This window comes from Sporobolomyces koalae (assembly GCF_050403365.1).
Source record: "Sporobolomyces koalae JCM15063 DNA, S_koalae_JCM15063T_v1_ctg4, whole genome shotgun sequence".
In the NCBI taxonomy this organism is placed as follows: Eukaryota; Fungi; Basidiomycota; class Microbotryomycetes; order Sporidiobolales; family Sporidiobolaceae; genus Sporobolomyces; species Sporobolomyces koalae.
The window spans coordinates 228,380-256,248 of record NW_027481767.1 but is presented as its reverse complement, the minus strand read 5'-3'; the positions used below and the strand labels follow the sequence as shown (position 1 = coordinate 256,248).

Below are 27,869 nucleotides of genomic sequence, written 5' to 3'. Positions count from 1 at the left end.
TTGCGCCCGATATCATCAGTCCCAACAGAATGACCCTTCTCCCGAGTGAACCTCCGCGCAAGAAGCGGTAAGTGCGGCATACTATTCCTTTCGGTCAAAGCAGTGGAACTGATGATGCGCGCAAGAACAGGAAATTACCATCGCTCGATGATTCGTTCTCGTCGGACAGTGAGTTGCGCTTAACATCACGCCGCCTGGACCCCTCGCTCAGTTCGCGAATGATCGTACAGGTCGACCATCAGACCGTCCCGAACTACATCAAGGACGCAAACGGACACAGCCCCATCTTGAGGGTCAATGGGCAGCGCATATCTACCTTGAATGCAAGTGGTCTTTGTTCGGGTGGAACAGCCCGCGCGTCCACGTGCCTACAATGACCCTGAGCTTCTCTTTTCTCTTGACAGTCGAAATGGAGCCCTTGTTGCGAAGAACAATCCAGCAAGCAATCTCAACACAGCAGCGCTCAAATCTTCAAAACGTTCTGCACTCCTTCTTTGATCGCGCGGAGCCCGACAACGGATCTACAACAGCACATCAATCGCTACACGTGTCGCTGACTCGGCCGCTGTACCTACAAACGAACCAGAAGGCGGACTTGCGCACGGCGGTTGCCAAGGTTGCGAGCTTGTTCCCAGGGTGCGTGAACCGACGCTCACTGCAGTTGGTTCAACGCTTATCGCGCAACTGACGCTATCGTACTATCGCACATAGGTTCTCGGCCAAGTATGCATCGTTCGGAATGCTCGAAAATGACGAGAAAACTAGAAGATTCCTCGCGATCGAAATTGGGCAAGGATACGAACAAGTTGGGTTCCCTCTCAACTATCGCAAGTCGAAGAAGCCCCGAGCTAAAGAACGCTGCTACACAGCTGAAAAATCTCGTGCGGGAACTCGACTTTGAACTCGAATTATTACGTTTACCAGTCTATTACGAAAACCCGCGATTCCATACCTCGATAGCTTGGACGACGCCCGAGTCGGGTCACTTCAGTTCATCTGAGCTCGAACAGCTCGACAAAGCGTTTGGTAAGAATCTTCGACTGGACGAACTCTGGATCGGAGAACTTGTCCTCAAGATTGGCAAAGACGTACACCGTTACCCGCTCTCAGCTCGATAATATGGGCCACTGTATAGTGTTCGCTAAAAATGAGGGGTATCTCATTGCAGGGGGTATTTGGTGCTGCAATCCAGGCGCATGGGTTAGATAGGGAGGGTAGCTATTTTCGTAAGCCAGTTCGAGATGACGGTCTTGCCGCGCTACTCGGAGCCGATGGTAGAAGACGGTCAGACAGCACGTTCGGGTTGCAAGAGAGACTCGCATGAAGGAGACTTGCCTCGAGATTGACGATCCGAATGCGTTCGTCAGGTAGATGAGCACTATCGCTGCTAGTTCCGATTGGAAGGTGAACGCTGTCTGCCGCGAATTCACGCTCGAGGAACGGCAGGGATGGGATGCTCCCGCCTTCTCGAATGTACAGTGGTTGAATGCCCCATTCGGCAGCGATACAATCTGCGAGCGCCGAAAAGTATGGACTCTTGAGGTCGCCGAGCCACCAGTCGCTCACGTGGCTGATATCAACCTGCACATTTCCGACAGTCAATGTCGTGGAATGCCGAATGAGCTGGGAGTCCCGCTTACTGTGAGCTTGTTGCGAGTACGTAGAGAGGCGAAAGCACGCTGGAGGTGCTGCTTGAGTTTCTCGACAATGTCGAGCAAAGACTGATCGGGTACAATGCGAATCGATACCGAAGCTGTAGCTCGCCCGGGGATCAAGGTCTTTTGCGCTGCAGGAACATCGATCGTGTGGACCGACAATGCTGGCTGGCGCCAACTGAATCAAGGACCGCAATCAATGTCAGTACTTTTTCTGGACTAAATTCGCTCGCAGTAGGCTACGTACCGCGTGACGAGAGAAGTGAGAGGGTCGGCAATGTGAGAGTGGGAACCTAGCCGTTCCTTTGAATGAACGCTGTGAACAGTCGAGAGGTGAACACGTGATGGGAGAGACCTGTGCGGAACAAGCCTACTCTGTGCAGCGCTCAATCACAGCTTCGTACAGCTGACGCTCAGATGTTTCAAGCGGCCGCACGTCATCCAGGAAACCAGGGATCCGATTCCGGCCTTCGGCATCAGTCAGGCTCGCAAGCAGTCTGACCAGGTCATTGAGCGGCTCGCTGATGACCCCTCCGTGAATGCCGCTGTGGAGATCCGGTTGATCACTTTCGACCTGCACATGATGCACGGCTGAGCAAAAAGAAAACCGCAAGGAGGGGAAATTGAGCAACTTGCCTTGATCGAGGCGTGGATGACTCCGCGCAGACCGAACGTCAGGCATGGGATTTCTTCTCCGATCCAGTACGAATTGCTTTCGGGGAGAGAACAACATGCGTCAGTCGATTGGAATAACATCTCTCGAAGTGAACGACCAACCGACCTGACAAAGATTACGTCGATCTCGCCGATGAGATCCTGAGAACACAAAAAAAAAAAGCCTTTAGCGAAGGTGTATGGTGCCCTGAGTATATCAGAAATCTTACCCGATGTTTCCGGATTGCATCTTGAAAGCCAGCACTACCAGTTTCTTCCTCTCCCTCGATTACCATCACGAGATCAACCTCGAGCGCTTCCTGAGCTCTGAGTTCCGAAGCCGCAGCAGCTACAGCGAGCATGGGTCCCTGAGAAACAAACAGGTAGGTCAGCTTGAATTTTCGATTCGTGCGAAATACCTCATCTGGATCTACCTTGTTGTCGGTAACTCCTCGTCCATAAATCCAGCCGTCTTTGCCCGTCATCTCGAACGGAGGATATGTCCATTGATCGGCAGCGGTGGCATTCACGACATCGTAGTGCCCGTAGCACAACACTCGCTTGCGTCGAGGGGCTTCGAAGCGGTTCGGTTTCAAAGGGGCGTTCGCACGGAACGTCGCCAGAATGATAGGATTCTTTCCCGGGGCTCCGGGAAGCTGCAGGAAACGTTCCCATCAGAACCGTACGAATTGAGAGGGCAGGACGAGTATAGCGCACGAGAGCAGTATCGGCTCCGAACGAGCGGAGAACCCGTTTGAAATAGAGGGATCCTTGTCGACATTCTTCTCGGTGAGTTTCATCCGCAATAGTCTTGTAGGACACAAGCTTGGCGAGCAGGTGGAACATTTTGCCTGATTTTGATGTAAAGAGCTCAGCGGTTCGAACAAAGTCGAAAACGTCAGCCTCGCGAATATGAAGAAAACGAACCTTGAAAGCCCTGCTGCAGGGGCTCTTGCTCGACCGAATCATCTTCGTCGATAATGTCCCACACTTTGAGCGAAGCGTCACTCCCGCCCGTCAATAGATGCTTGCCCAGCGAGAAGCTCGATTCGGACGAGAGCACGATGTTGTCGTGAGCGTGCCACTCGTGCACGAGTTGGAAGCTCTTGTCCCAACGCTGGATTGTACCATTCGAAGCGCCCGAGTAGAGATGATCACCCAGCACGGTCAGAGATAGGATGTCGAGAGTGTGGGGATGCAGGGTTCGGATGTTGGAGAGAGTATCGAGGTCCCAGATCTGAAGTGACATGCCAAGAGCTCGGGTAAGTCTCCGCTTAATGGAAAAATAAGGTGCGGAACCGGAGGCTCACCTTGATCACGCCTCCTTGATGTCCTGCAAAGAGCGTGTTGTCCCGGCTCGCGAGTGCGAGAACGGCATCTGATGAACTTTCGAGCGTGGCGACCTCTTTGAGCGAATGTTGGTTCATTTCCCACAGCTTGATACTCTCGTCGCCCGCTGAAAAGACTCAAGAGTCAGTCATTTAATATCGTTCGAGTCCGGGCGTGCACAACTTACATCCAGAAACGAGGAGCGTTCGTTCGTTGTTCTTGATCTGCAACAGGCAGTAGATGTAGCCGTAATGCGCAAACGGCTGGATACACTCTTCATCGAATTGGAGTTCGGTCATGTACTCTGCTTGGCCCGGGCTTGGAGTGGCGGTCTTTGGAGTCCCACCATCGAGACTGCGACTCGCGCTCATCTCGCCCGAAACCCTCGCACGCACCTTGTCGGCATTGCTGAGAGAATCGAAGAACTTGTTCGGCGGGCGAACGATCGGAGGGGAGGACGATCGCGCGAAATACGAGAGCGATGCGACGTGCTGTGGTAGAGGTGAACCGGAAGGGTGTGCCGAGAACGCTTCGGTGTGAACGGTCGGAGGCAAGTCGATCCACTGAATCGAGGTGTCTTGACACCCCGTGTACAGACGACCCCGGCCTTTGCGCGAGTTTGATGAATGCGAGTTGTGTCGGTCAGAAGCGTGGTGTGGATGGTTGCATTCCGGGATCAGGTCATGTGGGACCCACGTGAGCGACAAAATGTCGCCGATGTTATCGTGCGGAGGTTGAATCAGGTAAAACAGCGACAGTGATGGAGTGTGCCAGACCTGAGGGATGCTTCTAGTTCGTGAGCGAGGTTCTCGGATCGCGCTGACTCGCGCGCACTTACCCGGATGGTCCCGTCACCTGTCACGGAAAGAAGTGTCGAATCAGCATTATAATCTTGTCCCTTCGTTGGGGAATTTCTTCAAGCATACCGGAAGCGCTGATGAGCCAGTCGCGTTCGCGTACGAGCTGTAGCGAGAGTACTGCTCCTTCGTGACCCGTCAAGCGAGCTTTGAGTGACAATGTGCCCAAATCCCAGACCTGTGCTCAGATTTGAACCATCAATCAGTCAAAGCTCGCCTCGTCATACTCGATCAGAATCTGACTCGCGTGAATGTCACCTCCTTGGGATCCTCCGTAGACCTTGCCAGCGGTCATGACCCCACCCTGCTCCCGTGCTCGCTCGCGACTGCGGCCTCTCGCCTGTTCGCGGTCTGGTTCGTCCTCTTCGACGGCGATGCACAGGATTGACTCTCCATCCGAGGCGGTAAGGCTGTTGAGCAAGACCGGGTATGGGGTCGTACGGCCGTGAGGAGACGGCGAAGGATTCCGAGTCGAGGCGGCCGTGTTGAGCTGAGCCCGGGGCGACTTTGTGTTCGGCTCGACCACGAGAGGTGGAGACGGTCTCGATCTGCTCAACGCAGACGGCGTCGACGGCAGCGCAGGTCTCGATGTCGGGTTGGCCCCCGAGGGGGAAGTGCTGCTCAGGTCGAGGTGCAAGGGCTGCTCGTGTCCTTGGATTGCCTGCATGTGCTCGCGGGAGCCTTGAGGCTCCATGGCCGCTCTCGGGAAAGGGCAAAGAGTCGCGGGTTCTGCGGCAGTGGGTGCAAGCTAATCATTAAAATCACGTATTGCGTGGCCATGGGACGCGCTGCGCTTCTCGGCCGTCCGCGGGCTCTTCCCTCTTGTTCATGGCGGTGCTGCTCGCAAGTTGCAAGATCAAATTCGTCTCGCAGAATTCGGAAGCTCCCGAACGGTCGTTCATTCCAAAGAAAAGAGGTCCGGGAAATTTGGAGCCCCTGACCGTGCACGGGTTTTTGGACCGCCGCGCCCGCGCGCGCGCGCACCTTTGCACAAGACGGATTCAGGCCTCGCCCATCCTTCGACGCGCCGCAGCTCGACTCGTTCTCAAGTGGTCTACATCAGTCGCGTCGTCTTGGCACCTCGCTGTGGTCACCCTCTGCCACGCCAGGCCCGACGCTTGTGTCCATCGCGCGTCGCTCCGAAGTTGCGCTCCCCCCACAAAGGCGTCACGGCAGCTTCCCCTTGGCCACGTCCTGCTTGACGCAGCTCGACTCTTGGGACTCGATACCAGACCTCTGAAACGTGTGAGTCATCTCTTCTGTGATCGAGTGTTCACCTGCACGAGATGGGCGAGCGAGAACGCGAGGATCGGAGGAGTGTGCCGACGCTCCAACACCTCGACCCTGCTCACGCGACTACGAGTTTCTCCGACGAGCTTGCAGCTGCAAGACGCTTGTGGTCCAAGTAGACAGGCGGGTTGCATGCCTGGGAAGGACTCGCTGGGGATTGGATGCCGCGTCTTCGTCTGCGCAATCCAAGGGGCTCAGCGCTCGTTCAATCGTCTGCCCACATTGCAGTCGTGCTGATCTTGATCGCGACCCCGCGCATGCAGATACCCGCCAGTCTCGGCGTATCGAAGTGCACCTCTAGACGCTCGGTCCCCAGCGATGTCTTCGAGAGATCCGGGCTCGGACCGCGAAAGCGTAGCCCCCTCGACATCTGGGCAACCTCACCACCTTCAGCACCAGACCCGATCGTCTTCTTCAGCTTCGAGCGCCTCGTCCGCTTCGGGCGAGACCGAACGTGGCGCTCCCATTTCCTCGTCGGCAACAGTCGAGCCGACCCCGCCGGCTGAGGCAAGCCTGTCGGTCACCCCAACGACCGAGTCGATACGTCGAGATCCAATCACGCCTCCAGCCTCATCCCGTCCCGTCGCCTCGCTCGCGGTCGCTTCTCCTGCGCCGACATCGTCCCCGACTCCGAACGCTCACCGCAGAAATCTCTCTGCAGCGTCGGCATCAACCTCGGGCTCGGCGAACCATCCTTCGAGCGCGTTTAGCTCGCCTGCTCGTCGTGATCAGCCCTATGCGACTGCCGTCGGCGGCGAGATCAGCGACGAGGTTTTGCACGAGGAGAGCGCCGAGGACGAAGACGACTATGGCGAGCGCGAACGCTCGGGTTACTTTGGCTCGATGCAGAGTACCCCAGCGAGCGCGCTCGGTCGCAACACGTCGCAGTCGCGCCACTCGACCGCTTCGCACCTGACCTCGACCTCTCGCTCGCGTCCGCCCTCAGCCGCGCTCAATCGGCGCAGTATCAGTGTCAACACGCAAGCTTCGAACACTTCGGCCCCTTTGACGCGTCGATCCACGCAGCACCTCTCTGCTCCTTCCTCACAACAACCCCTGCGCTCGGTCGGTCATCACTCGCATCAGGGGACTGCGTCTACCCGCGCCGGATCGAGAATCGATACCGCGCCGTCAGCGTACCACGGCGAGTACCTCTCGGCCGAAGACGACTCGCCGGACGAAGACTTGATCGAGCGAGAGCGCGAGAGAGAACGCAGGCGACGAGCGATGAGTCCTGCCGTGCTCGCGCGGCGCAAAAACAGTGCGAACGATGATCAGGATGACGAGGTGGTCCCCGTTGATCGCGGCGAGCAGCTCGTCAAGAGGCGAGCTCGTGAGAGAAAGGCAAGTCCCGCTTGCGCCTCTTTCAACGTCCGTGTTGCCTACCGCACCCGCTGACGGGCTCGCTTTCTCTCCCAAAACAGGAGAAGAAACGACAGGCCGACGCGGCACGTCTCGGTTTGCAACAGCGCAAAGTCTCGTCCGTCGCGTCAACGCCCGGTCCTGATCAAACAGACTTTCCTCATCAGCAAGCGCCGTTACTGTACCCTTCTTACTCGTACAACGACTCTCTCGGGATCGGTTATCCTTCTGCGACGAACACCGGTCCTCGGGTGCGAGACCTCTCGGCGGCCAGGTCCGAGCGGTCTCAGGTCTATTCCGTCTTCAGTGACGGCAACCCGGCTCTCGGAGGCGGACCTCGCAGCCCTCAAGGCTACTGGGCGCCGATGCCCTTCAGCCTATCGGCTCACGGCGCTCGACCAGGACTCGGCCCTCGAGGCACGAGTTACGTTTCGAGTTCCGGGTTGAGCAACCCTTCAGCCCCGGCATCCGCGATCGGCAGGGAGGATGAAGAGAGGAGCATCATTGAAGGTGCCGAAGCATTGTCCGGCGAGGACGACGAGCGCGATCCAGTTGCCCTCGACCGTGAAGACCAGGACAGTGTCAGCCAAGGCCATGATCCACGAGTTGAAGACTGGAGAGACGGAGGCGCAGATGGCGAACATTCGGGCGTTGACAGTGATGAAGACGATGGCGAGGTCGAATACACTCTCAAAGATCGTCAAGACGTACGGTACCCCTTCTCTCGAAGAATCTACCTCGATCGTCGATCCAATGTAACAAGCTAACGCACTGGACGTTCTCACACAGGCAATCAACGTTGAGCATCCTTTCGGTCTCCCGATCTGGAAACCTGCGTTGTACAAGAAGTCACGTTCGATCGCACGTCATGCCGACGCAGCATTGCATTCAGCGCCTTCGAGCACGGCACTCCATCATCTCCTTCCAGTCAACGTTGCGTGGACTCTCTTCGCAGGTCTGTGGTTGTGCCTCGCGTGCGTCATCGTTGGCACCGTGCTCTGGTTTGTGCCCTGGGGTGGTAGCAAATACGGCCGCGTCATCTGGGAGCTGGGAGGGTATCTCTTCTGGCCTTTCGGAAAATACGTCGAGGGCTGGGGTCAAGAGCAAGTCGCCAGTGAAGCCCTCGGTAAAAGTTTCGATGACGACGATGAGGAGGAGGATGACAACGACGACGATGAGGAGGCACAGCTCCATGGCGATGCAGAAACGGGAGACGATTCCGGTGTGACATATCGACGTGAACATGATGAAGCACAAGGCACTATCTACCGACGAGGTCGAAGCGGCACGATCAACGCTTCATCAGCTGGATCGGCTCCTCCCACGCGATCTCGGCCTGGCCTTGATGGTCTATTCGCTGGTCCCAACAATCTGCCCGACGAACCCGAACGACCGCAAGAAGGCAGTGTAATCTCGCGCGCTCCGCCCTCGACTGAACAGGCCAGCCTCATTGACAGTCAGCCCAAACACGCTGGTTATGGCACGACTACCAGTACGAGGAGGCCTTCGAGCGACGAAACTGTGGTTGGCGATGGCAGTCCCGGTGGACATACCCGTCGCAGCGCCTCTGGAGGTTCGATCGGCACACAGAAGTCTGTCTCGTTCCGACCTCGAGCTCTCGGTCGCCTCGCATACTGGACCGTGTTCTACCTCATCATCGCCCCCTTGATGCTCTTCATCTGCATCTTCTGCTGGGCGATCGTCTTTTTCATTCCGATGGGCAAACTCCTCTGGGTCCTCCTATGCCACCTGAACAATGAACCGCTCTCCCTACATTTCCGTTCGCCTCCGGCCTATGCCATCCCGAGTGCGCCTCCTCCAGATGAGCACGATGTCGAACAAGCCGAAGCTGCGCCGCTGGCCTCAGACGGCGATGCCGCGCACAATCTACCACAATGGCCGCTCGAGGCAGGTCAACCCGCGCCTCGAGTCTCGAGCAAGAAAGTCGCCGATGCGAAACGTCACGGGCGCCTCGTTAGTCCGTGCTCGACGGTGCTCCTCTGCACGTACAAAGCCGCAGGACTCGAATACTACAAATACACCCTCGACGGAGTCAATATCTGGTTCGTCAACCTCATGTCGCTCGTCTTCTTCGTCATCTTCGATTTCTTCGTGCTCCGGCCTTGGACTGAAAAGCACGATGTCGGAGGATTGCTCGAAATCATCACCGGTCAAGCCTTCATCTTCTTCGCGGCTCTTCTCGGGGTGATTCCGCTTTCGTACTTCATTGGAATGGCGGTCGCATCGATTTCGGCGCAATCTTCAATCGGCACTGGCGCCTTCATCAACGCCTCGTTCGGATCAGCCATCGAGATCTTGCTCTACAGTATCGCCCTGACGCAAAAGAAAGGAGAATTGGTCGAAGGCAGTATCGTCGGAAGTATTCTCGCTGGAGTCTTGTTGATGCCGGGGTTGTCGATGATCGGAGGAGCTTTCAAGCGCAAGGAGCAGCGGTTCAACGCAAGAAGTGCCGGTGTGACGAGCATGATGCTCATTGTCGCCGTCATCGGCGTGTTTACGCCCACTTTGTTCTACGAGATCTACGGCAGCGTGAGTCGCATCTTGGCCTCTTCAGTCTACTCGAATCTCTTCAGCTGATTGATGATGTGGCGACGTTTTGCAGTTTCAACTTACCTGCAGCGACTGCGATGCGACGAATGGCTCAGGTCCAACTTCTTGCAGGACATGCTACTACGAGCACATCAGTCCCGCCGACGACCCCTTCTACCTGTCGACTGTGCAGTACCTCTCCTACTTCTGTGGCTCCTTGCTCGTCCTGGTGAGCATCACCTACGCCCTGAAACCTCACATTCCCTGTGCTTGGCTGATGCTCTCGTGATGCTGCTTCAGTCCTATGCGGTCGGAATCTGGTTCTCTTTGCGCACGCATGCGTCACAGATTTGGCAGAACGCGGCACCGACGATTCACGAGCAAGGTCTAGGTCGTCCTGGTGCAGGAAATCACCCCACAGTCGAGAACCGGCGTTCCATCTATCAGCGAGTCGTTCCGAGTCAGCTCTTCAACACCAATAAACGACGTTCGTCGGGACCCCAAACGGCCACTTCTGGGGCTGCCCAGGTTCCTCCGGTCACGCAAACACATTCAGCAACTGCAACAAGCGTCACGAGCCCCACCAAAGCCGACTTCCAGAACGTTGAAGTGCCGAAAGGCTTTACACCCGAGCAATTCAGGAGTGTGGTGCGGGCAGTTGCGCACGCCGCCCCGAACCTCGTCCCGGCAGTACCTCAGACACTTCGACGTGCACCTTCGCATATTCGTGAGATCTCGGAGCACGTCAAGGAGGACGCAGGAGGAGAAGGGCACGGAGGTCACGATGCACCAAACTGGAGTAGGGCCAAGAGTGTCAACGTCTTGCTCGGATGTACCTTGCTCTATGCCGTTATCGCTGGTGAGGCACTTCGGATTGACATCATGCTTGTCCAGCGCGCCGAGAGCTGACTTTTCTTGCGTTTCTCAACAGAAATCTTGGTCGATGTTGTCGATGTCATCCTCGAGGGGTCCGGTATCCCGGAAAAGCTACTCGGAGTAACGCTCTTCGCGCTCGTTCCTAATACGACCGAGTTCATGAACGCCATCTCGTTTGCCCTGAACGGCAACATCGCCCTCTCGATGGAAATCGGCTCGGCATACGCTTTGCAAGTCTGCCTGATTCAGGCCCCTGCCATGCTCGCGTTCACGGCGTTTTATGGTATCGGCAAGGAGTCGATGATCCATAGAGCCTTCACGTGAGTCTCAAGCTCCGATTCTTGCGGTTCTTCTCGCTGATTCCGATTCTTTCGACAGTCTCGTGTTCCCCCGTTGGGACATCATCGCAATTCTGTTTTCGGTATTCCTCCTGACTTATGTCTACATCGAAGCGGTGCGTAATTCCATGAACGCCTCGACGTGCGAGCTCACCTGACTGACGATGTTGATCGAGCAGAGGAGTAATTACTTCCGAGGTGTCTTACTCTGCCTCAGCTATTGTCTCTTGCTAGCTGGCTTCGCTTTCGCGCCAGAGGTAAGTCTCGATTGCCGTCACACATGATCCGCTCACCGACTCACGTTTTCGTGTTCTTGTCTCCAAAGGGTCGCGACACGAGTGACAATCCAGAATTTGGCGGAAGCTTCGGCCTGCTCTCGCACATGACGACGACAAGCTCGGATCTCGCTCCGTTCGAAAAGATCAAAGCGATCGCGTTTGCCCTGTTTACTCGATAAAGCGTTTTCTTTCTTCGCAAATCTTCACCGCTTCCAATTCGTTTTTCTCTTCATCTGTTTCGTTCCTTCTTCTGTTCTATACGTTTCCGTTCCTCTTCAGTCCTTTGTCTCTATATCGCACGAATTTCGTTTTTCTCGTTACATTTTCGCAATTACCTAATTTTGACTCCTTTTCGACTCTAGACTAAGGATGACCCGAATTGGCGCACGGGCTATCAACCACCCGCGAATCGTGAGCAGGTCCTGCATCCTCGACTTGATCTGCAAATTCCTCGTGATCCGCAGTATGCCTTGTGCTACAATAGATTTTCAAGCCCTTGTCGAGCCTCGCAACTCGGGGACCTCAATCACCCCTGTTACGATCTCTTCACCCTTCTCAAAATCGTCCATACTTTCCTTGTCCTCGGACCCAGGCGATTCCGTGGCGAGACTGTCGGCGTTCTCGTCGGGTTCCCATCCACCTTTGGGTTCTGACCATTTTCGTTGATAATCCGCTTGAGGGAACAGCTTGCACAGGATATAGTAAGCGCCTCCAGCTGCGAGACCAGATAAATTCGATTGTCAGTCTCAAGAGTCTGAATGTTCCAGGAGAGAAGGCTTTACCAGCGAGCGAGGTTGTGAAGATGCTGAAGTAGTAAGATCGTCGCAGGTGAACGTTCTTCTCGTCGATGACACCGAGATTTTGAAGGAATCCGGCAAAGTTAACCGCGACTCCAACAAAGTAGGCCGCAATAGCGCGCATATTGATGCCATAAGTGTAGACTGTCAATGATCATATCAGCGGAAAGACTCGATTGACGCGGAGGAGGTCCAAACGCACAATAAGTTCCACGCTTGTCAGCCGTGTACAGTGCCTCGATATCGAGCATGCCCTTCGCGATGAAGTAGTAGTGACACAACATGATCGCCATGATCGAGAATAGGAAGATCTGGTAAGAAGCGAGCACCGAGATGAAAATTGAAGCCGAACCGAGCAGGTACTGCGGCTGGATGATGATTGTAGCGAGTAGGCAGATGACATAGCCTCTCTTGACTGTCATTCCAAACAGCGGCATCAGATTGCGCTTTCACGTTTGCGGTAGCCCAGCATGCACTCACCCGAAATGTAGCGGGAGCACAGACTTGCGAGGTCGTTCGATGCGCAATAGACGTTCTCGATAACGCAGGAGTATAGGAGAGAGAAGACAAAGCCGCCGGCGATGAAGAATACTCCTGCACGTCGACCAGGAGTGTAGTTGTCCTCGAGCAGCTTTTGCAGGTAGACGACGGGATTCCCTGCGTGATCAGATTGTCAGTTCATTATTCGTCAACGTCACTGTGAGGAGCACAAGGTGCGGTACGAGACTGACAGATGACTTCGCCATAGACTCCTGCAGACGTTGACGCGATAAGCATGCCGATGCTTTGTACGATAAAGTTGGCGAGGGGGAAGCCGATCAGCTGGCCAAGGATGGGATCGTTTGGACGTCGAGCGTTACGCTGCCAGTCTGCGGCATTGCTCGCGAAGGTCGAGCAACTGGCAGCCGAAGTGAGGATGAACCGGACGATGAGCCATGCCTTCTCCGAACCGTGCACTTTCGATGGCGACGACACGACGGGCCCGGCTCCTCCAGCCGAATGAACTCCGAGTGCGATCATGCCTGCGGCGGAGAGCGTGAAGACGATCATCTTGGCATAGACCAAGATCGACCAGCGCCGGACATCAAGCAGAAGCATCGCGCCTGTGAGGGCGATGAAGACGAAAAAAAAGATGTATTCCGCCGAGGATACTGCTGATCCCGACGACATGGTGTTCTTGATGTTGCCGAGGGAGGGGAAGACGGCGTAGAACATGGCGTAGAGGCATTGGGCGCCGCTGATCGAGTTGACTCCGTTCCAGACGATACCCATCGCTGCCCGATTGAGCGCTGGCCAACCGTATCCGACGATTCCGAAGGAAGACCGTGCGGCGACTGGGAACGGAATGTGCCAGAACGCGCCAGGTCTTCCATTCAGTGCCATGAAAAGCGAAACGAGGAAGAACCCGGCGGTCGAGGCCCCGACGCCTTCCCAGTAAGTCAGGCCGAACGAAAGGAACGAGCTGCCGCTGATCATGTTGGAGACGTTCGGGACGGCACTGAGCCAGAATCTGTTCCATCGAAACTGAGTACAGTGCTGCGCCGCGGAAGAGAACTTGGCGAATGCAGGCGTGCGACTGACAAGTTGAAGAACGTCAATCCCCAGGTGCGCCTTGCCCGCGGAAAAGGCCGCAGGTCCTCGTTGTCCAACCACCTGGATCCTCTACCTCCGGGCACCTCCAGTCGTGATGCGAGACCCATTGTGAGACCGACGAACGCCTAAGCTTGGGTAAAGATCAAGCTTGTTCTCGTGTGCCGGAGGATCTGTGGTGTCGACTACAGAATCGGGCGAGTAACTCCGAGAGCTGAATAGTGCAGTCGCTTGTGATCGGGTTGCCTCGTGTAGAGCGAGCAGCAGAAGCGAATCGGAAGCAGAGCACGCTAGCCCAGATCTCCTCAGAACCCAAGCGAAAGTGGGACCCGATAAGCTCAAATGTCTGCATGCGTGCTGTGCCGGCGCGACCGGATACGCGGACGAGGCGAGGAAGACGAGATAGCGAGTCTTGGCGCTCGGGAATTTTTGGGCGCTCCGCATGCTCAAAACTCGATCAGACTCTTGTTTTATCTTGGACCCCCGGGAAGATTGCGAGTTGTGGTGTATCAGATCAAATCAAGTCCGACGCATACCGCCCGCGTGTTACCGTCGCGTCCGTGAACTTGCCGGCTTTTAAAGCTTATCGTGCCGGCCGAGCCAGCTCGCAGCGGCCTCTCAGCTCAAGAATTCGCCTATACAAGCCTGACCTCTTCAAGACCGACGCCTTCAGTCACATCCGTAAAGATGCCCGGTATCGTCACGCGCACTGCGTCGATCAACTTTGTCCAGTCCAAGGAGAACATCCCGCTGAGTGACCAGGAGAAGTACCTTGCACGTTACGATGCGAACGACCTCCCGCCTAAAGACACCCAGACGGTGCCTCTCTTCGATCTGAGGGACGAATGGGATCATCTTGGCTCGGCAACGGAACAATTGGACAAGACAGGGTGAGACTTCAGTAACGATTTGACAGATGATCGCATGTTTGCCCTGATACTGACTGCCACAATCGATCTCTATGCCTCTGTCAGATACGCTGCGGTACGCCACACGAGTGCATTTGCGTCGGCTGAACATCTCAAGGCAGTCGAGACCACGAACGCGTACCTCGAAGAATGCTGTCTGTGCGTTTCAGAATTCTCCACGAATTTCAAGTATCAGTCGGAAACTTGATAGTCTTATAAGCATTGCGGAACAGTCTTTACAAAGAGCTCCTTGGAGCGGACAAGGTCATCCCGTGGAACAGCGTGATTCGCTCCAACACGAACAATGCAATTCCCGACGTTAAAGAGGCTCGCCAAAAGAGCGTGCAAACGGATGCTCCTCCCGCAGAGATCCTCAAAGCAATCTCGAGCAGTGCGCATGTCGATCAAGACGAGGTACCGCTCTTTCCTTTTCGCTCAGCGCAATATGGCCCAGAACGATCGAACAATTCCTGACGCTGTGGCCCGAATGACAGGAGTACGGCCGGATTGTTGCGAAGCGAGCAGCTGGCGACGACGTATTCGATAAGTACCGACGTGTCCTGATTGTCAATCTCTGGCGCCCCTTGCAAGGTGAGTTTCAAGCTCGGTTGTTCCGAGGCGCTGCTAATTCTTTGTCAGTAGGACCGGTTACAAACGCACCTCTTGCCGTATGCGACTACCGGTCGATGGATTTCACGAAGGACTTGATGCGGTGTGCAGGCGCTTACGGAACTCATTGGAGCATTCATCACAATCGTGCGTCCTTTGGTTTCGGCGTCAATTTGGTTTGAGCTCTCATCTTTCAACCTTTGTGAACGTGTATACAGCCCAGCAGCGGTGGTCGTACATTTCTCATCAGATGCCAGACGAGATCCTCCTGTTGCGTTGCTACGATTCAGAAATGGGCGCAGACGGCCAAGCTTTGTTCTCGGCCCACACCGCAGTCGACGTTCAGAATGAACCTCTACCGAAAGGGATCGACCCAAACACTCCTTTGGTACCGAGAACGAGTGTCGAAGTTCGTCTAGTGGTATTGTTCAAGTGAAAGAATATACTATCGGTGACAACATTTTGAACGAGCGGATTCGGAAAAAAGGTTCTGCAAAATACAAAGTCTAAGCGCCGGCGCTTAGTAACGAGAAATGTCCGACATCGTTCGACAGTCTCGTCTCTTCGTCTTCCGAAGCCGATCTCGCGAGAGTGGCTTTTCTCCCCGAGATGATCTGGGTCGTGAACTGGGACAATTTGGCACACCCAGATTGCTTGTCGTCCGATATGGGCAAGCCGGCGTAGAACAATTCGACGTTCGACAAGACGACCTTGTCAACGAGACCTGCGATCGCACCATCGAGACTCTCGACGCCAGATGAGCCGGTCGGCAAGAGTGCTTCGAGATCGGCCGGGAGCCGCACGAGTCGAGATTCGTCGAGGAACGTTGTCAGATGGAACGAGTCGTCGTTGTCTCCAGTATCGTCTTCAAGCAACGAGAGGAACGAGCGCATCGCGGCGTGGTGTGCCGGTGTGAGCGTTTTGGAAAGGGTGCCAGAATTCGCGACGACGTTCTTGCGCGGAACTTGGGCACCGTCGCGAATGAGGTCGAGCGGGTAATCGGTCGCGAGGTACAGCGTGCGGATGGCAGGGTTCTTCTTGCGGATCTCGCGTAGTTCGTGCACGAGTGCGACTCCACAGGAAGCGATACGCGCGACGTCGAGCGTCTCGATCCTCCAGTGTACGCCCACCGCGGGAGAGACCTGTTCCGCAATCGAATGCCCCAGGTCGAGCCAGTGACGAGAGTATGGGAAATACGAGTACTGTTGAGGCGCGGTGAAATGGAAAGGCGATAGCGAGGCGATCAATTCAGGCGTGAGGAATGGGAAGCGGAGGTTGTACTGAACGACGAGAACCGAGGGATCCGATGCCGAATCGATCAGCGAGCTCACAACCTGCTCGCCATACCTCGCGCGCACTTCGGGCGACTTCCAGTCGGTCGTCGGAATGAAGAACGCTCGAGGATCGGACCGGGTCCAATCGAGCCGCCACCTGTCGATGCAGAAGTGCTCCGGTGTTGCGTCGAGACGGTCCTGAGGCACGACTGGGCCTCTCACGAACGAGATCATTTGCGCGGTCGGCGCTTGTTCGCGTCGCTTGATCCAAGAGGAGAAATTGGAGGCAGTCATATATGGGATGCCGAAGCGGTCGAAGGTGTCTGCGGCGTAGTAGAGGGAGAAATCGTTGTCGAGGTAGCAGGAGCCGAAGCGAGATTTGCGGACTCCAGGCAGGACGAGCGTGCGGTTCGTCGCCAGGGCGAGGAGCCCGAGTTGGTACAAGTGGGCTTGCGCTTTCGTTTCCTGTTTGAACAGCGGGATCAACCGAGGTCAGCACTGAGCTCGTGCCTGACTAGTATGATAATTGGTAGTCTACCTGCTCGCCCATCCAGGCGACAAAGATGAATTTTTGAGCCGGGTCTATCGGGGGAGGCTCAAGGACGGCCGGGGTTGAAACTTCGCTCGGTGGTCTAACTCCAGGCCGTGCGATCCTGACCCATCTGTCCGATGCTTCGGGTTTTGTGGGTTGTCGTTCGCTGTCCAGCACAACCTTGTCCTGATTCTGAGCTTGTTGTGGCTGTGTTTCCTCATTCGTGCTGCTTTGCCTGACTTTTTCGACAACCCTGAACCCGTCCAACTCATCTATCCGTCGATCCGAACCTCGTGACAGTACCGAACCCTGTCCGTTCCAACTCCGCTCAGCGAGCATGACGAGACCTATCGCCAACACGATCCAGAGCGGCCAGCGGTTCCTGCGAACGAAACCATCTTTCGTTCGTCTTCCATCTCCTGCCAACGCGACCGAGTCTGCCAATCGAATTCTTGGACGTTTTGGAGAATCATGCATGAGTCGGTACGATGGAGAGGACCGGTTCGAGGGTGGTGAGAAGTGAAGCGAGGTCGGGTTGATTGAAACGGAGCGCTTGTGCAGGTGTTGACCTGAAGCACTGTGCACCCTTCTCGGGGGTGTAGATGCTAGAACAACGAATGGATTCCGATCAGCTCGCCGGTTTGAATCTCGATTGGTCAGGGACGACCGTTGCTGCTGCGAACAGCGAGTGAACCGGAGAAACACGACTCACGTTGTGAGCTCATGGCGAATTCGTATCGAGTCGACACGAAGCAAGACTTGTAGTGTCCAGTACTCGTACTTGGCGTCAAAAGTGTTGAGAGGAACAGGAAGGAGGCAACGGGATAATGATGAAATAAGGACGCGTGCACGTACGCGTTTTCGCGCGCGCGCCCATTCATCTATTCTTATCTCGCAAACTCCGCGGCTCGAAGACACTCCGAACACAGGGGTATGCATGTTTACAAGTACAATTTACAAACGAAAGGACGACAGACTCCCTGCTTCTACTCGGGATTTTTTTTGGGGGGATGCAACGGATCGCACAGGCCGTCGAAGCAGAAAATGGCGCAGAGCGGGGTGCAACACGGAAGTAGCAAGACGGAGTTAACCCTCGTTGACGACATCGATGATGGCTTGACGAATGATTGCGCAACCCTTGTCCATGTCGGCCTTCGAGATGTTGAGAGGAGGAATGAATCTACAGTCGGCGGGCACAGAACAATCAGCTCGGCTCCAGGCGGCGGAACGATTGATGTTGCAGAACTCACCGGATAGTCTCGAATACCGAGGTGGTGAGCGTGAGCATGCCTTGCTCGAGGCACTTGGCTTGGACACGCGACGACATCTTCTCCGGTACTTTCTTGCCGGTCTTGCCGTCACTCGGAGTGTACGGGTCCGACGGGCTCTTGAACTCGATACCGACCATGAGTCCGAGACCACGAACCTCGGCGATCGAGTCACCGTACACGGGGTCGTCCTTGAGGTCACGCAGGGTTTGGAAGATCTCGTTCGATCGTTCAGCAACGTTGTCGAGGATCTTCTCGTCACGGAACGCCTCCTGAACGGCAACACCGGCGGCGCACGAGACTGCGTTTCCGGCGTACGTTCCTCCCATACTGGAGGGGAACAAAATCGCAGTCGAGAGAGTAGGAGAGAGCAAGAGGGTCAATTGACTGTAACGGCTGTGCGAAGACAAAAGCGACATACGATCCAGGCTTCTGAAGGTCCATCAGCTCCTTGCGCGAGACGATACCAGACAGCGGGAATCCGTTCGCGATACCCTTGGCCATGATGAGGATATCGGGGCGAACTTCAGGGTAGTGCTCAATGGCGCTACGAGATTTTCGCGCAAGGGTCAGCAGAGCTGGCGATGCCGTAGGATCACTCGGGGGAGGGACTGACAAGTTCTTTCCAGTTCGTCCGAACCCGGTTTGGACCTCGTCGATGATGAGGAGGATGCCGTGCTTGTCGCAGATCTTCCTCAATCCCTCAAGGTAACCCTTGGGGGCAGGGATGTATCCTCCCTCGCCGAGAACGGGCTCGAGAATAAGGGCGGCGGTGTCACGAGGGGCAGTGTCCTGCTTGAGAAGGAGTTCGAGGCGGTACAAAGCTTGCTCGACGAGCTCGTCGTTCGAGGTCGTGTGAGGAAGACCAAGTTGGTGCCAGTAAGGGTAAGGAGTCGTGAAGACACCGGGCTGACTTGCGCAACAGCGACAGTCAGCTTCAGTCAAGCAGAATCGGCGCGCATGGAGGTACGGCACTGACCATGAGGGGCGCGAAACCTTCACCGTAGATCGTCTTCGACTTGGTCATTGCCATCGTGCCGAACGTGCGTCCGTGGTAGGATCCCTGGACGACAATAATGTTCTGCTTGGCGGTGGCATGACGGGCGAGCTTGACAGCAGCCTCGACGGCTTCAGCTCCCGAGTTCCTGTATGGCCACTATTGTTGTCAATACGAACAGGACTGACAGTAAATGACAAATTTTCAGACGAACCAGAAGAAGAAAGTGTCGAGCGACTTGTGGGGCATGATGGGAAGGAGTTGCTCGATAAGCTTGAGGTAAGGCTTGTTGAAGGCGATGTTGACCTGATCCGAAAGACGAATGATGAGCGTTTTGCCTGAAATTCAGAATGGTATGGCAATGCGGCGGGACCTCCTCACCTGTCCATGGACGAGGGTGCCGACTTGCTCCTGGGCAGCCTTGGTGACCTTGGGGTGGCAGTGACCAATGTTGGTGACTCCAACTGGAGAGGCAACACGGCGTCAGTATCCAAAAGTACTAAGCGCAGATAGAGAGGGGTATGCGACTGACTGCCGCAGGTGAAGTCGAGCAGGTTCTTGCCACACTCGGTCTGGACGTACGAGCCCTTGCCCGAGGCCATGACCATCTCGGTGAAGCGTCCAACTCTGCGGGACAGGCGATCGTGGGGAGCGGGGCACAGCACAACGAGCAATGTCAGAAGCGCGGCTAAAAACACGCGAGAGCGAGGGCCTGCAACGGGACAGGCGAGCAAGAGAGGTAAGAGGCTCACCCCTTGGCGACGTGCTTGGCTCCGAAGGCTGCGAGCGACATGGTGGCGGGGCAGAAGTGATGAGGGAGTGGAGAGAAAGAGAAGCGTCGAGGCGGCAAAGCGGCACAGTTGAACCAAAAGTCGAAAAACTGATTACGCGCGCAGAGCCGACCCGCAGCGCGTAACCCGTGACCGTCGCGCTTAGGATTGCCCTTCGGCATTCGGATCCGCAGCCCGTCATCTAGTCGGCTTCTCGTCCTTGTCACTCGCTTCGAGCAGCATGCACATTAATGACCTACCCAACGAGATACTTGCCGACATCCTGCGCTTGCGCTCGCACGACAACGCGCACCGTCAGACCGACCGCTATCTGCGCCGCGACCTCTCGGATCTGCACGCAGCGGCACTCGTCTCGAAGCGGTGGAACAATCAAGCAACCCCGCTGCTCTATCTTGCGGCACGTTTGACGGATATTCGCGCCGCCGCAGCGTACACGTGCACGCTCGCGTCAAAACCTCATCTCGGCTCTCGGCTCAGGTATCTCAGAATCGCCGGGCCGCATTCGAGCAGAATTCTCGACTTAATTGCACCGAGCACCCCAAATGTCGAAGGCCTGTGGATCTCGAGCACATCCTCGTGCGAGATCAGTCCAATCTTTGCCTTCTCGAGTGCGTGCCTGTCATTCACCTCCGTCGTCGCTGAGCGCTTTCTAAAGCAGAGACGATTAATTCGGGACTGTTTGTTCTCCCCAGAGCTGTCTAGCTTGGTGATCTACGGAATTAAACTCGCGTTCGACCGCGCGGCTTGTACCCATTCCCTCAGTCTGCCCATGCTTAGGCACCTTTCGTTCTGCGGAGTCAAGAACTCGACCCTCATAGAGGATCTATTCACTCCCACTGGATTGCCCCAGCTCAAAGCTATCGCCATATCCTGGTCCCAGCACGAGTCAGAAGAGTGTTTGTCCGCGCTCCCCTCCGAAACAATCGTCATTTCAAGCTCCGAACTGCGCAGGTCTCGCGGACAAGCTATTGCCAATACGACCCTCTACACCGACCGATTCTACTCCCTAGCCGAAGGGTACAATGATTTCGGAAAACGGGCGCCGTTCCCGAGTCACATTCAACTGCCCGACATCGACAATTTGGGTCCGGTTTTGCCACTTCTCGAACTGTACCTTAAAGAGCCACTCATCAAGCAATACCTCGAGACCGTGTGGCTACCTCGCGCTTGCCTCGATTCGACAAGCGCGACCCGCGAAGCGGTGCGAGCGTGGTCTGACCAGCACAAGATCAAAATCTTCTTTTTCGATGAAGCTGAGTTTACGACCGAGTCAATCATCCCGCACGAGTTTGTCGAGTTTTTGCAGCACCAGAGGAAGGTGGAGACTCGAACGGACCCTCGCAGTTGAACCCCTCTGCGCTCTCAACCTCGAAACCTCGTTCGTTCGAGTCACATTGCCTTCGAAGGCGACCGGTATACAATCAGGTTCGCAACTCGATCGATGCTGGTCGACGAAATTGAGATTGGATTGAGCGAAAGAACGATATTGCAGGTTCCGACAAGAAAGGACGACAAGAATGCAGTCGCGCAAGGAAATGCGAAAGAGAGGTATAAGGAAAGCAGCAATCGTGCGCTAGAGACAAATACGAGAACGGGCAAAACGTGGGGAATGAAAGGCGAAAAGGGTAGGAATTGGGAGAGAGTGTCAACCCAGGGCGTTGACGAGGATTAGGCGTAGAATCTTCAAGTTGAAACGCTACCGTCAGCTTCGAAGGGACACACTAGAGCTCGCGAGAAGGAGGTATGGCTTACTTGCGGTTGATCAGGTTCACGAGGAGGTTGAGGTTGCACTTGGCAACGCTTCCAATGGCAATCGTCTGCTTGCCTTCAAACTGACTCTCGAGAAGGTCCTCGAGCTTGAGCTCGATCGCAGCGACCGTCTTGTCGAGGTGACCGACTTGTAGCTCGAACGTGCCGACTTCGTTCGACGAGAGCGTCAGGTTGATCTTGTCGAATTGTTTCGGACTGAACTGGTCGATCGAGAGGAGGATCCCGCGATCGTACAAAGTCTGCGCCGAGTACTTGTACGATCCGAACGCGTAGTTCTTGCCTTCCCTCTCGAGCTGACGCTGGTGAGAGCCCTGCATCGACCATGGAAGCACAATCCGCTTCTTGCTGGAATTGGGGGCAAGACATTGAGTGCCGTTGTCAGTCGACATTCTGGTTTCGGGAGCACGGCGAGAATCAGAATTTCGACCAACCTTTTCTTCTGGATCCCGGCCATCGACTGATCCATGTAGACGTGATACGATTTGATCTGATCATCAAGGTATCGTTGTTTGCCATGCAGCGAGGCAAGCGAGGCATGCATCGACTGCAGCTCAGCTTGACGTTGAACGCGTCGATGATCTGTCCTCGGAACAAGAATCCAGTCAGTTCGATCGACCGGAGCTGAATTCTGATTCATTGGCGAGTTAAATTACGTTTGTTGCGGATGTCGAGCGCGATCGCATTCAGGATAGCCTGGTACTTGTCGGCTTTCGACACGAGACCGATCTGCCGCAGCTGAACAATGTCCCGCAGCGCGGAGACCTTGAGCTGATGGAACGAGAGTCTGCATTGACCACAGTCAGGATCAGGTTTGTCGACGAGCGTACTTGCCAGACTGGACCTACGATCTGATATCATCGGCCTGCGGGAGAATGGTCTTGCGCTGGGCAGCAGCTTGTCGTTGCTCCTCGATTTCCTCTTCCTCGACGATGCGCGCCCATGCGTCTTCATCTTCGGGAGTCACCTGTTGTGCGAGGACAGCTTCGAGGTCGGTTCCATGATGAACTTTGAGGAGGGCGATCACCCGACGTTTGGCGAGGTTGAACAATTGCCGGTTGCCCGCCTCGGGATCTGTCAAAGACGGCATGAGTTGCGGTCGGCACGACTTTACGCCTGCAGAACGTCTCAACGAACCTTCTTGGGGCATGAGCCTTGTGTTGAGGGTGAGGGTGATTGCCTCTGCGCGGGCGCGGGAGAGTTCCGCACTCGAACCGTCTCCCGGCGCTCCACCAAGCTCGATGATTGTCTCTCTCAGAGGATCGTGTTCCTCCGGAGCCTGTAGACATCGCGCATGAGCCCCAATTCATTGCTCATTGTACGTGCTCGGCACTTACAATCACATCAATGTTGTCCGAGATGATCGAGTGTGTCGAGTAGATGTCGTTAGGCGAGATGTAGATGACTGGCCTTCGTTCAGCAGCCGCGTTGACGTACTCATCAGCACGGAAGTGATCTTCGGCATCTTTGACGTTGATCACTGCAGAATCCATAATGTCAGGATCTGTTCGACAGAGTACAAGCGGACCGCCTAGAGACTCACCCTCTTTGATCCAGTTCGCGAATGTCACGGAACTCTTGGAAACAAACTCGTTCATCCCCTTGAGCGGCTGGTCGTCCTCAAATAGTCGGCCCACCGAGATCTGGTTGAGCAATTTGCATACTTCTGCGAGGTTGTGACGTTGAACCGGAGGCACGACTCCTTCGACCATACCAAACACGTCGGGCGTCCTACTCAACGCGATCGATCAGCTGTGAAAGCACTGGCACAGAGCGGGACTGATATGTACACGATCGCTGGCTGGATGAATCGATAATAGACGATATGCCCTGCCACCCGTACGACAGTTGTCTCGGCTTCTTGCGGGAAGCGAGCACGGACAGCTCGATACACTTCGCGAGCGATGTAGCGAATGCCAAATGGCATTCGATCCGTCGAGGAGAAAAGGGCATTGAGGAAGCTCTCTGTCACTTGTCGCAAAGCCATGAGGTCTATCTCATGACTCGTAATCAGAAAGCAGATTCAGAAAGAGGGATCTTGCTCGACTAGATGCTCACGCTTAATAAACTCTGCCTGGGTCGCCTTGTCGACGATTGCCTCCTTGTAGTCAACGTCCCGCGGCCTGCGCGAGGTCATCCCGGTTGCTGCTTCTTCCTTCGAAATCTCATTTCGGTAGATCTGTATCGCCACAAGAAGTTCATTAGCCGGAGTTATTGACGCTCCACGCGGTGTGAAACTTACGGAAAGAGGGTCTGTTCCAAGATCTAGTTTTGGTCGCGAGAGGATCGCTTGGATATTGGAAGAAAGCGTCTCCGCGAGGTACGTCTTGTGATTGACACCCTGGCCGTAGTGAGCAAGGAGACGCAGGAACGTGAAGCTTCCCTGTACGAATGCGTAGACAGTCGGTAGATAGGCAAGCTCTTCTTGTATCGATCGCTGCATGGTAGACGATACGCCAGTAGTCAGCACACGATGCAAGCGATGAGACATCTCGCCAGTACTGACCTGGAACAACTTGAGCAGGAGATACTCCTCGCGATGCGCCTGTGCGTAGGCGAAGACGACGAGCGTGGTCGACTCGATTGCCTTCTGAGCCTTCTCAGAAATGTTGAGTCTGCCGACGTTGGCAAAGAGGCGAGCGAGGTATGCAGGCTTTGTCTGCAGGTGCCAGAACAATTGCTGATACAGCTGAAGCTTGCGCTGGGATTGCCGGTCAAGGTCGGACGGTGCGAACGGATCTCCCGCAGCGGTGAGCAACGAGTTGCGTTTGAGCGGGGCAAGACCGCCAGCCCCAGCACGTTGAGCGCGAGCGACTTCGTGGGTGATCTTGTTTTTGACGAGCAGCGCAATCTTCGTATCGAGATCTTTAACGTCGTCTTCGAGCGTTGTTGTACGATGGATAGCTTCGACCAATTCCTTGCGCAGCGACTCAACTTGGAGCTCGCCTCGATAGTCGAATTCCGAGTCGTCAAGCAGACGCATAAAGTTCTTGATCGTGCTGACCGGTACATTGGTTCCCATGCGGAGTTGGCGATACTGCGAACCTTGTCGGCGGGAGCGGATCGCGGCTTGCAGTCGCACGACCTGCGACAGGTTTTCGTGGAAATGGCGGTGCATCTCGTAATACCTTCTGCGCGCGACCGCTCCGCGAATGAACGATTGAATAGCGACGACGACTCCCTCGTTGCGATACAGGTGCTCACGCCAGGCCACGAATGCGGTTCGACCGAGATAACCTCGGGTCTGGGCCTGAATGCCGACCACATCTGGCTGAACGAAATCGAGCGCTTGTCGCTGAGTGTCAATCCTCCTCCGAACGAGAGCGGCGCGGGCTAGAGATTGAAGGCCTCCAACTGAGCGTACGACCTCTGTGCGGCGCAAGTGCTGAGCGCGAGCCGCGTAGCTCTGACGGGCGAGCTTTCCGCGAATTGCGGCTTGGACTCCCGTCACGAATGACGAGCAAGATTTGAGACGCGATAGTCGTTCCGAGAAGCGTTGGCGGACGATGGCACCTCGACAATTTGCCTGGAACCCAGTGACATCCGGAAGAGCTTGTTGCAGTTGAACGGTTCGGCCATAGAGACGTTGGCGAGCGAGATGAGCGCGTGCCGCAGCTTGAATGCCGATGACGGCAGGTTCGTAATGCGCAACCTTGTCGATAGTGTCGAAGAATCGACGACGACCGAGAGCGCCACGTGCGATTGCCTGGAATCCGACGAGAGTTCGAGCAGCGTCCCGGACCGCGGCTTGGTACTGTCGCTCTTCTTCTTCGGCAGCTTGTCTCGCTTCCTCCTCTACTCGCAGCCTCTCGGCTTCCTCGGCAGCCAGTCTCTGTCTCGTCTCTTCTTCGACGCGTCTTCGCTCAGCTTCCTCCGCCTCGCGCCGCTGCCTCTCTTCTTCCTCCCTCCGGCGATTCTCTTCCTCGATTCTTCGGCGCTGCTCCTGCTCGGCGATGCGTTGGCGTTCAGCCTCCTCTTCCTGCTTGCGCTTCTCTTCCTCGGCGAAGATCCTCTGACGTTCGGATTCTTCGGCCTGTAACCGCTGCCGCTCAACTCTGCGCTGATGTTGCACGAGGGCGGAGAAACGTTTCCTCGCGAGCGCACCCCGCCCTGCAGCTTGGAGACCGACGACTCCACTCGTGGCCGCCAGGAGTTCTCGCTCTTGCCCTGTGCCGCAGTCCACTGTCAGCATTCGTGAAAGATCATCCACAGGGGGAAAGCTTTGGGAAAAGCCGAGGTACGACTCACGTTGTTCTGGAGTTTCAGGAGCAGGGTCATGGCGATCCATCGCTTTGTTGAGCCCGGCGAAGTTGGGCATGCGCACTCCCGATTTGTCGAGGCCTTGTTGTGTCGCACCAAGCTCGTCCTCTGAATCAAGCAGGACAGTAAAGAGTCAGTTGGGTGCGCGTTGTCGAGAGATATATATTGCATGACTTGCCAGTAAATTCGATTCGACCGAGCAGATCATTCATGCCGGCAGTGAGGCCTTGCTTGTAGAGGAACAACGACAACGCGTGAATACAGTACACGACTTTGGGCAGGTTCTTGCCGTCGTACAAGTCGACTGTCTCGAAGCGGAAGATCTGCACGATGATTGGAATGTTAGTCAGCACAGTACAAATGAAGCAGGCAGTCGAACATACGTCAGGAAGTTCGACCTCGTCGAGGAACTGGAAAAAGATGGCGATATTTTGCGTTTGCCGAAAGTGGCGAACGGGATCCTGCGATGTTGAGGAAGTTGATGATCAGGAACGAGTTCGCACGTGATGACCATTATTGTGGGCATACTGACCGTGTAGATAGGACCCTGACATCGCTCGCTTCCGAGACTCCTGGCCAAGTGAGCCAATGCATACCCGTTCCTCAGACTCTGTTCAAACTCGGAGATCTCGTGGCCCCACAACGGCGGCGCGTCTTCCCTTCTCGTCGTGATATTGTTCTCCAACCAGTCGCGCGCTTCCGCCAATCGACAGAGGTACTCGTACGCGACCATGTTGTGCCTCTGACGGTCAAGAGCTTTGACTGCTTGGGAAGGCAGGAGAGTCGTAAAGGATCGAGTCGGTGGAGGCGCACGGGCAGTACCGTTTGCAACTCGAGACAGCCCATGCGAGGACTGGAAGACGGCAGAAGGCGCAAACGGTGAAGCAGATTCGGCGGGGCGTGACAGTCGCACTCGTCCAGGTAGACCTGATCAGTACACGGAAAAATCAGTACATGATATCGCTCTTCGGCAAGAGCAGACCAGACGGAAACGGCACGAACCTGGGACATCCTCGTTTCCTACCTCTCCGCCCGGAACAGGCAGTCCATTAAGGCCCAATTGGGGCAGCGTCATCGCCCGTCGATGTCCCCGACCCTCAGGTCTCCTCATAGAGCCCGCGCCACGATCCAGTACAGGCGAATTTTCCGCGTTTCCAATGACTGGACTCGAAGGGCGATCCTTGGACGAGAAGATCGCCGAAGAAAGAATTCGTGCGGATTGCGGACCGAAAGACATGGACAGTGGTCGAGGGCTCGCAGTTGAGGCGGGAATCGCATCCTCGGTTGAGGTTGAAGGAATCGTGGGAAGAGGAGAACGAGAATAGCGCATGGGTGAGCCGGCTCGGACAGGCGAGGAGGGAACCGGGGGCAGAGATCCGTTCGAAGTGGCGATCGGCGACTCTTTCTTGGGCGAAGGCGATTGTCGACCCGACATGCTGCTGAACGAGGTTGTGCGCACGACAGGACTCGCTCGACCGTTCTCTAAGTTCGAAAAGGCAGCTCGCGCGGCGTCGAAACTGGCGGACCCGGCACCAGTCTTGTGACCTTTGCTCCACGGCCCAGGACGGCCGGATGCTGGAGGCGGGGTTGAAGAGTTGCTGGACGAGGCCGACATCTTGCTTCCTCCGATCCGAGGAAACGCTGCTTTCGGCGGCGAGCCAAACTCGTTTACGCGTTCGAGAGGTTCTCTGCCGTTCGTCGATGTGAAGCTCGAGCTGGAGCCGAGGGCGGGGGTGATGGGCGGAAGCGAGCTGGCAGACGACGCGCCCGAATCGGACGAGAGGGACGGGGAGCGGTCGAGGAAAGGAGATCCGGCGAGGGTTGTTGACATGTTTCGCTGAGAGCTGGACAACCCAACTCAAGTCAGCTCGGTACTGATAGCCTGTA

The 27,869-nt window shown here is 55.8% G+C and overlaps 9 protein-coding genes across 9 annotated transcripts; 4 read left to right on the top strand and 5 right to left on the bottom strand.

Annotated features, from left to right (window-relative positions):
- Positions 1 to 29: 29 nt before the first annotated feature.
- JCM15063_000274 (HVSL domain-containing protein) lies at positions 30 to 1,118 on the top strand (the record flags this gene model as incomplete). The annotated part of the gene is made up of 6 exons (XM_076676392.1): positions 30 to 67; positions 131 to 168; positions 231 to 323; positions 405 to 636; positions 712 to 805; positions 870 to 1,118. The coding sequence occupies 6 exons, from the start codon at positions 30 to 32 to the stop codon at positions 1,116 to 1,118; spliced, it is 744 nt and encodes a 247-aa protein (XP_076536373.1).
- Positions 1,119 to 1,218: 100 nt separating this feature from the next.
- DUG2 (glutamine amidotransferase subunit DUG2) lies at positions 1,219 to 5,189 on the bottom strand (the record flags this gene model as incomplete). Its single annotated transcript, XM_076676391.1, has 15 exons — positions 1,219 to 1,581; positions 1,641 to 1,833; positions 1,903 to 1,971; positions 2,030 to 2,229; positions 2,292 to 2,367; positions 2,437 to 2,471; positions 2,540 to 2,677; positions 2,744 to 2,965; positions 3,027 to 3,160; positions 3,237 to 3,546; positions 3,620 to 3,765; positions 3,826 to 4,414; positions 4,477 to 4,493; positions 4,565 to 4,673; positions 4,743 to 5,189. The coding sequence occupies 15 exons, from the start codon at positions 5,187 to 5,189 to the stop codon at positions 1,219 to 1,221; spliced, it is 3,048 nt and encodes a 1,015-aa protein (XP_076536372.1).
- Positions 5,190 to 6,103: 914 nt separating this feature from the next.
- On the top strand, positions 6,104 to 11,368 carry VNX1 (calcium/hydrogen antiporter; the record flags this gene model as incomplete). The annotated part of the gene is made up of 9 exons (XM_076676390.1): positions 6,104 to 7,129; positions 7,210 to 7,854; positions 7,937 to 9,697; positions 9,771 to 9,926; positions 9,998 to 10,556; positions 10,629 to 10,893; positions 10,952 to 11,027; positions 11,091 to 11,168; positions 11,237 to 11,368. 9 exons carry the CDS (start codon positions 6,104 to 6,106, stop codon positions 11,366 to 11,368), a joined length of 4,698 nt encoding a protein of 1,565 aa, XP_076536371.1.
- A 309-nt stretch (positions 11,369 to 11,677) lies between these two features.
- Positions 11,678 to 13,686, bottom strand: JCM15063_000271 (uncharacterized protein; the record flags this gene model as incomplete). Its single annotated transcript, XM_076676389.1, has 6 exons — positions 11,678 to 11,904; positions 11,972 to 12,130; positions 12,189 to 12,401; positions 12,467 to 12,643; positions 12,718 to 13,496; positions 13,568 to 13,686. The coding sequence occupies 6 exons, from the start codon at positions 13,684 to 13,686 to the stop codon at positions 11,678 to 11,680; spliced, it is 1,674 nt and encodes a 557-aa protein (XP_076536370.1).
- A 577-nt stretch (positions 13,687 to 14,263) lies between these two features.
- Positions 14,264 to 15,529, top strand: JCM15063_000270 (uncharacterized protein; the record flags this gene model as incomplete). The annotated part of the gene is made up of 6 exons (XM_076676388.1): positions 14,264 to 14,466; positions 14,551 to 14,643; positions 14,718 to 14,898; positions 14,979 to 15,075; positions 15,127 to 15,240; positions 15,312 to 15,529. The coding sequence occupies 6 exons, from the start codon at positions 14,264 to 14,266 to the stop codon at positions 15,527 to 15,529; spliced, it is 906 nt and encodes a 301-aa protein (XP_076536369.1).
- Positions 15,530 to 15,599: 70 nt separating this feature from the next.
- JCM15063_000269 (uncharacterized protein) lies at positions 15,600 to 17,624 on the bottom strand (the record flags this gene model as incomplete). The annotated part of the gene is made up of 3 exons (XM_076676387.1): positions 15,600 to 16,832; positions 16,906 to 17,504; positions 17,612 to 17,624. The coding sequence occupies 3 exons, from the start codon at positions 17,622 to 17,624 to the stop codon at positions 15,600 to 15,602; spliced, it is 1,845 nt and encodes a 614-aa protein (XP_076536368.1).
- A 361-nt stretch (positions 17,625 to 17,985) lies between these two features.
- Positions 17,986 to 19,957, bottom strand: JCM15063_000268 (aspartate aminotransferase family protein; the record flags this gene model as incomplete). The annotated part of the gene is made up of 9 exons (XM_076676386.1): positions 17,986 to 18,079; positions 18,150 to 18,497; positions 18,589 to 18,714; positions 18,784 to 19,076; positions 19,147 to 19,312; positions 19,379 to 19,470; positions 19,546 to 19,628; positions 19,697 to 19,791; positions 19,917 to 19,957. The coding sequence occupies 9 exons, from the start codon at positions 19,955 to 19,957 to the stop codon at positions 17,986 to 17,988; spliced, it is 1,338 nt and encodes a 445-aa protein (XP_076536367.1).
- A 218-nt stretch (positions 19,958 to 20,175) lies between these two features.
- On the top strand, positions 20,176 to 21,303 carry JCM15063_000267 (F-box protein; the record flags this gene model as incomplete). Its single annotated transcript, XM_076676385.1, has 2 exons — positions 20,176 to 20,563; positions 20,648 to 21,303. 2 exons carry the CDS (start codon positions 20,176 to 20,178, stop codon positions 21,301 to 21,303), a joined length of 1,044 nt encoding a protein of 347 aa, XP_076536366.1.
- Positions 21,304 to 21,703: 400 nt separating this feature from the next.
- Positions 21,704 to 27,813, bottom strand: IQG1 (Iqg1p; the record flags this gene model as incomplete). The annotated part of the gene is made up of 16 exons (XM_076676384.1): positions 21,704 to 22,070; positions 22,157 to 22,304; positions 22,379 to 22,509; positions 22,571 to 22,796; positions 22,860 to 23,001; positions 23,060 to 23,202; positions 23,266 to 23,453; positions 23,513 to 23,714; positions 23,781 to 23,901; positions 23,965 to 24,159; positions 24,229 to 25,889; positions 25,971 to 26,090; positions 26,161 to 26,305; positions 26,366 to 26,443; positions 26,515 to 26,909; positions 26,985 to 27,813. 16 exons carry the CDS (start codon positions 27,811 to 27,813, stop codon positions 21,704 to 21,706), a joined length of 5,091 nt encoding a protein of 1,696 aa, XP_076536365.1.
- Positions 27,814 to 27,869: the final 56 nt, after the last annotated feature.